At 47.1% G+C, this 6,817-nt stretch overlaps 1 protein-coding gene across 1 annotated transcript in view; it reads left to right on the top strand.

Moving 5' to 3' along the window:
* The first annotated feature begins 2,396 nt into the window (after positions 1 to 2,396).
* TMEM65 (transmembrane protein 65) overlaps positions 2,397 to 6,817 on the top strand; it is a 42,442-nt gene continuing 38,021 nt past the window's right edge. The window contains exon 1 of the mRNA XM_090040611.1: positions 2,397 to 2,816. Within this exon, the coding sequence (XP_089896737.1) occupies positions 2,546 to 2,816 (271 nt within the window). The 5' untranslated portion in view covers positions 2,397 to 2,545. The remainder of the gene's footprint in view (positions 2,817 to 6,817) is intronic.

Raw genomic sequence — 6,817 nt, 5'->3', positions numbered from 1 at the left:
GATTTCAGCAACCCCCAAATATAATTTTTTTAAGCTTCTGATAACTGAAAGGTGTTTTCATTTTTCAATTCAAAATTTTCAGGTTTCCAGTGTCTTGGCAACCCTCTCTTCTATTCACCTAAAAGGGACCCTAGGCCTGGAAAACACTTCCCAGACCATCAAGTCCAGCCCTCTGTGTTCATAGACAACCAATAGTCCAGAAGGCCCCATAAGATCACCTGCTCTGACCCTTCCTACATGCCATAGCCACAAAGCTCCCTATGATTATAAACCCTTCAATATGCCACAAGTAAGTCAGAGGTGGGCACTGTTAATACCTACAGAACATTTTCCATGGAAACTTCTATTTTGATGGAAAAACTATGCATAGATTCCCAGTTGTTAGGGGCTGGCAGGGACCTTACAGATCATCGGCTCCAGCCCCCCTGCACTTGGGCATGCTATTCCAGGGGCAAGAAATATTTTAAACAAATACATAATTTGCTCTAATCAATGAGTATTCATATAGCTCTATGTAAAATGCAAAATATTATTGACTGCAGCAAACTTGCCTGATTTCTAATAAGTGGATATCCTTGATTTTAATAAGGCCCCTCAGAAACTATTAAGTATTATCAAAAGTGTAATGTCTGTGGTGCAAGGCCTAAGAGCTGGGAGAATGGATTATGGAAGTTAAAGATTTCTTCAGCCTCTGACAGAATGGTTTGATTTCAGTAAACTGCTTGACAAAACATGCTTACCTGGAAATACCAGCCAACGCCCAGCTTCTTTTGTCATCTGTCTTATGCAGCTGAAAATTACAAGCAATGCATCACAGGGTGTGTATGCACGTGCATGTGTGTGTATATATAAGACACACCGCTTGTTATAACATCTTTGCCTTCAGTCCGTGTTCATTCTCTGCAGCTGCTGTGCTGGAAAGGAAAATGCTGCTTTTGCATTTACAGCCACAGCTTCCAACTTCTCCCTGCTGAGTGGAGGAGTGGCCAGGGCTTTCTTTCTAGAAAAGCAGCTGACACCCTTGCTGAAGTAACCATCCAAATGTACTAACTGCTTCCAAAAATGTGTTATCCTTGCAATGAAAAGAAACACTAACACAACTAATAACTTTTATCTAGGAATGTGCCCCTCCTGGCTTAATTGCTTCTAGTTCTTTAAATGTAAAGTTAACAAGTACAATAGGAAATATTTTAAAAAAGAAAAAAAAAAGAGATTTGAAAAGCTAAGCAGCTGGATTGACTCTTGGTCCTTCCTGTGGACTAGAGCTTGGCAATGTCTTTGCAAATAATTAATTCTTCAAATAACAACAGGCCAGGAACTGTTCAGATTCTGTCCTGGTGCATTTACTGTCTAGACTGCAACAGCTTTCCTGGTCCCCAAAAACTTGCACAGCTTTTTAAACATGCCACAGTCTAGGATACCTTGTACACCATGCCTGTTCATTTTTTATTGAATGGAGGATGCCCGAGAAGCAAAAGTGAAACTTAGCTCCTGTGCCACCATCCACATGGAGCTGGTCTTCGAGTGGAGAAATGATGCCTGCTGAATGCTAAGACCTGCATGAATCTGGCGCTGGAACTTATTATTCTTTTAGTTATAATGGGGAACGTCATTTTTATCTGACTGTGGTTTTAACAATGCTCCTTCTGCTGCCGGCTAGGGGCTGACCCTGGCGCAACCTTCCCCTCATGTGCAAGAGCAATGCTGTCACCGTGATCATCCAGAAAAGATGCAAGAGACTGAGGATTTCTTAGGGTGAGGTGGAGAATCTGGGATGAGATGGAGGCTTTAGGATAAGATCATATATTTCTTAGGGTGAGACGGGGGATTTAGGACAGCGGTAGGCAATGTTTTTTGGCCGGAGTGCCAAAGGAACCACACTGTGTATCCTGGAAGGCGCAGGAGTGCCGACACGCCGGAGCCCGCAGCCCCCCGGCTGCAGCTGGCCCAGGGAGCCCGCCTGCTTGCCGCCTCCCGCCGCCCGCTGGCAGCAGCCGGCGCTCCGCGGCTGGCGGCAGCTGCTTAGGGCCCGGGCTGGCGGTGGTGTGCCGAGCACAATGGCCTTGTGGGCCATGCTTGGCACGCGTGCCAGGGGTTTCTGACCCCCGATTTAGTATAAAATCAGGCAGTTCTGAGGATGAGGCAGAAGATTTAGGATGCGATCAAATATTTCTCCGGACGAGACGGAGGACTGCTTTGGCCGAGGTCTTCTCCTGCCCAGCTGCTTGGGTCAGACGAGTTTTCCAGCACGGGCCCCTCCGCCCGTCTGCGGGGGGGGGGAGGGGAGGACGGGGCGGCGGAAGCGCGACCCCCGCACACCGACACTCGGCTGGTCCCGGGAGCGCGGCTCGCCCCGCCCAGCCGCTCGCGGGTGGCGGCGCATGCGCGGAGCCAGCGGGGGCGCCCGGCGGTCTCCGGCAGCGCCGCGCGATGGGGCCGGCCCGGGGCGGGAGCGTCCGCCGCAGCATGGCGCCGCCGCCCTCGCCCTCCTCCGCCGCCGCCCGCCGGAGCCGCCGCTGAGCCGGGCCGAGCTAGCGCCGCTCCCATGTCGGCGGGGCTGAGCCGCGCGGCGCTGCTGCTGCTGGGGCGGCCGGGGGCCGCGGGCGCCGTCCTGCTGCCGGGCTCGTGGCGCCGCCCGGGCGCCCTGCTGCCGTGGGCGCCGGGCCGGGCGCTGGGCACCCACCCCAAGAAGGAGCCGATGGAGGCGCTGAACACGGCGCAGGGCGCGCGGGACTTCATCTACAGCCTGCACGCCAGCGAGCGCAGCTGCCTGCTCCGCGAGCTGCACCGCTTCGAGTCCATCGCCATCGCGCAGGGTGAGGCCGGGCCCGCGCCGCGCCGGGTGGGGTGGGTGGGTGGGCGGGCCGGGCCGGTCTTGTCCCGGGGGCGGCGGCGGCGGCGGCGGCGGCGGGGCGGGCGAGCGCTGAGGTGTCCGACAAGGGCCCCTTGGGTCAGACCCGCTCACACAGTCTGGAAAAAACACCCTCGGTCCGGCTGCGGTTGGCGTGCGCCCGTCGCGGGGCGAACTTAGCCAGGCCGGGAAGTGCCAGAGCCCCGCTTCTTTAATTTTCTTTTTCTCTCTTTTTCCTTCCCCCTCTGCCTCGGCGGCTCCCTTTCACCCCTGAGCCGTAGCAGAATTAGCAGGCAGCTGAAACGTCACCGCCTCATTTATTCCTTTTCTTTTCTTGGGGGTAAGCGTTGAGCTTTTCCTCTCTTGAATCCTTGAACAGCGGCAGAATTGGCAGGCGGCGAGCGCCTGATTCTTTTTTTACTCCATGAAAATGGTAACAACAGCGAGACGGGCGAGTGAGTGTGTGCTGGGACGACACCCTCCGCCTTCAAAATTTCACTCTGTGGTCCGGAAACTGTTGGGCAGTGCTGTTCGTGCTTGAGTGGCTGTCACAGCCTTACACAGCTGTTCGAAGAGGCCAGGCAGGCAGGTGACTGGTTTTAGGGTGCATGGTTTTGCTACAAGGGCAAAAATGGATTTATTTTTTTTCCACACCTATTTAGAACATTTGCATTGCGACTCTGGGAACCGGTTTATGAAATATACCTGGTAACACTGAGCCCTGAGCTGCTCATCTGTTTGGCAGGATGGGGAGCATCTGCTTAAATTGAGGGGTTGGGAGGAGTCCTCAGTGAACAATCATTCAGGTGCAGACAGGCATCTGTGCTTGGAAAGTGTGTGTGAGTGTGTGTGTGTGCGTGCGTGTGCAGGTATGAATGTGATATGCCAAATATCACTTGGATTTTTCACCCACTTCTTGTCCTCAAAACTTTTTGCAACACATTGGGGGGCTGGCTGTTAAACAAAGTCCTGAGTGTGAAACAGACTCTTAGCACTTCATTGTCTTGGGTACCCCAAAATACAAATGACTAAACATATTCAACATGCTGTCAGCCATTAAAGAGAGAAGCTTGCATTTTAGAGAGGCCTCTGTGACTGGTAGCAATATATGCCCTTGGAAAGGGCACTTTTGTAATCCGTACATCCACAGATCACAATTCTTGAGGCAATCTTGCTATAAAAGTTACAGATTTCAGGCCCAGAAGCATCATTAAGTGAAGAAACGGAACTCTTTGCTTTTTATGTGAATGCATCAAAGCACACAAATACATACAGATAAGGTTCTTTGGGTGAATCTAATATCTTTTATTAGACCATCTTAAACGGTTGATTTTTTTTTCACTAATTTTTCCAACTATTTAAGTTAGACTGATAAAGAAGGTTGTCAGCCTGTGTCCTTAGACCAACATGGCTGCAACCTGCACCCCACTAATACATACATTTATGTTATTTCCTGTATAAATGATAATGTATTTAAATACCACTTGCTCGCCCGTCTGGGATTTTTTTTTTTAAATCAAGCAAATTTCCTAGTTTTTGGTGAAGCAGTATATGAAGTGATTATAGCTATATCTTTTTACCATAGCTGGGAGTATGTTAAGTTTTAAATTGATGCTGACTTAAATTGTACTTGCCGCTATAATTTTACAATGCTAACTCCTGTGATCTCACGTGGTCTTTGCAGTAGAAAACATATATTAGTTTCCATTTAACACAGCCTCTTGTGCATTATACTTTTCCTAAATAGACTCTTGTAAGCAGCCTCAGAAGGCTTTTTCCCTTATGCTTTTGTGCAAACCTGCAACCCAGCAGTAGCAGTTGTTGTCACTCCTAAGATGACTGTGCACAGCTGCTTGTACATAGCTGGATATTATGTAATGGCATGGATGCCAGAGTACGTCCTTTATCTTTATTTTATTTTTGTATATATGTAAATGATTGTTATTTCAGTATGTGAGAAGCAAGGATTTGGGGGCAGTTATCTCTTTTATCGGCCTAACCGTATGGTTGCAATAGGTTTAGACCAGGTTTTGAGTGCAGTGCATTCTTCAGGTCACTTCTTGTGCTCTGAAGACCACAAAAAGTGACTTGAAGAATGCGCTGCATTTGAAAGTTTGTCTAAACCAATTGCAGCCATACAGCTGGTTCCATAAAAGAGATCACCTACAAAATTCCTTGCCTCCTGCATATCTCCTGGACCATCACAGCTACAACAGCACTCCAACACTACCAAAACATGGAGGTTATTCTAGTATAACATTTAAGGGTTGATGCAGAGAAGAATTAAACAGATGGCCTCATTGCTCAATTACTGCTAGCTACAGTATGAAAATTTCTGTTTCTATAAAATACTTACTGTGCCTACTTGTCAATTTAGTATGTGGAAGCAAAAAGAGTGCTGATTAAAAGGACATGCATAATAAAGACTTTAGATTAACTGACAATTATTCAATAATAATTACTTGTAGTGTCTGACACAGGAGTTGAAGCATCTATATATGCTTCATCATGTTCGGTTTACATGTGTCAACATAAGCCTATTTGTGGTTATGTTTTGTATGGTTGATTAAGGGTGGCCACAGGCATTCTACCTCAGAGCTCAAACCTCTCAGGAATTGGAACCAGTGTCTTGAATTGTTTAACAAAGAAAGCATTCATTTATTTTTCTTCCAAGATTTTGCCAGATCAGATTGTTCTGGATACTGTCAACGTTTAACTCCAAGAAATGGTGTTTTGCTTTGTTTTGTTTTTTTACATGTCTTGAACAGAGGTTTTTGTACTAGGGTTTATGGGCCTGTGGGATCTCCACTGAATAGATGCAGGGAGTGCATTGAACCCAGACTGAGCTAATTCATTTAGAGCTTTAAAATTGCTAGGGCCCACCGGTCTTACACTCTTGTTGTTCTGGAAACTAGTTAAAAGCACATTTATCGTGTACAAAAGACACAGCACCAGCCCATCAAATATGATGAACTAAATTACACACCATAGATGGCTTAGATAATCCATCTCCAGTAAACATTGACCATCTCCAAAAATGTAGTCAACGTGTTCAGGCATTTTGGGGTAAGAGAAGGGGATTCATTCCAGTACATGGGGTCTTTGTGTAGAATGCCCTGCCAACAGGCCCTTTTTGTACTTGGGGGTGGGGGAAGGGCATCTGGTTTCAGTATCTTCATCCTTCTTAACTTTGGCAAAATGGCAAGTAGAGCGGGGCAGTCTTTTAAGTAGACAGGCCTCAAATCACTTAGATTTGTATATCTATACTGGTATGTTCAGCTGTTTCCGGAAACCCACAGGCAGATCTTGGAGCCTTGGTTAAATAAGCTTACAGTGCAATGCTCGATTTACTGAGTGGACAGTAAACAGTTGCTTTCTGTTTTAAGTTTAGCTTTCCCAGGGATTTAAGGTATAACACCAGGTGGGGTATAGTACAGTCTTGAGGTGTGACGGAGACGAATAAGAGTTGCGAGGTCAGTATCTGAAAGAAAGTGTTGCAGCTTCCTGGCCAGGTGAAATGGCTGAAGGGATGAATGATCAAGGTGGTTGACAATCTAAGTGGATTCTTGAGTAACAAGTGAAGAAGGAACACTGTAAAGAGGGATGGGATTGATATTTTTGCTGAATTTTCTAATTACTTTCCCCAGTTTACCAATATTACCTTTGCTTTTTGTTCATCTGGTGGACCCCGGTATTTATCACTGGATCTGTCTTCTCATTGCATTAAAAAGTTGCTAAGAAGCAGGCTGATGGTATGGTAAAAACTGTGAATTAGGCTGTTAGCTTTGTGCTCTTTGGTGTTGCATCAGGAGTCCCTTTGGGGTAAAAGCTTACTAGACATCTGGCAGTCCAAGTTTACTGGTATGTGTTGCGCATGGAAATGTTTTGAATATGGGACGTATTGTTTCTTCTCGGTGATTTAAAAAAAAAAAAAAAGTATGCTTTAAATGTTTGGGTCAGGGCTGG

The sequence above is a fragment of the Crocodylus siamensis genome, chromosome 3 (assembly GCF_052110815.1).
Source record: "Crocodylus siamensis isolate JL-2025a chromosome 3, ASM5211081v1, whole genome shotgun sequence".
Lineage (NCBI taxonomy): Eukaryota > Metazoa > Chordata > Crocodylia > Crocodylidae > Crocodylus > Crocodylus siamensis.
The sequence above is the reverse complement of the archived record's forward strand: the minus strand, read 5'-3'. Positions and strand labels throughout refer to the sequence as shown.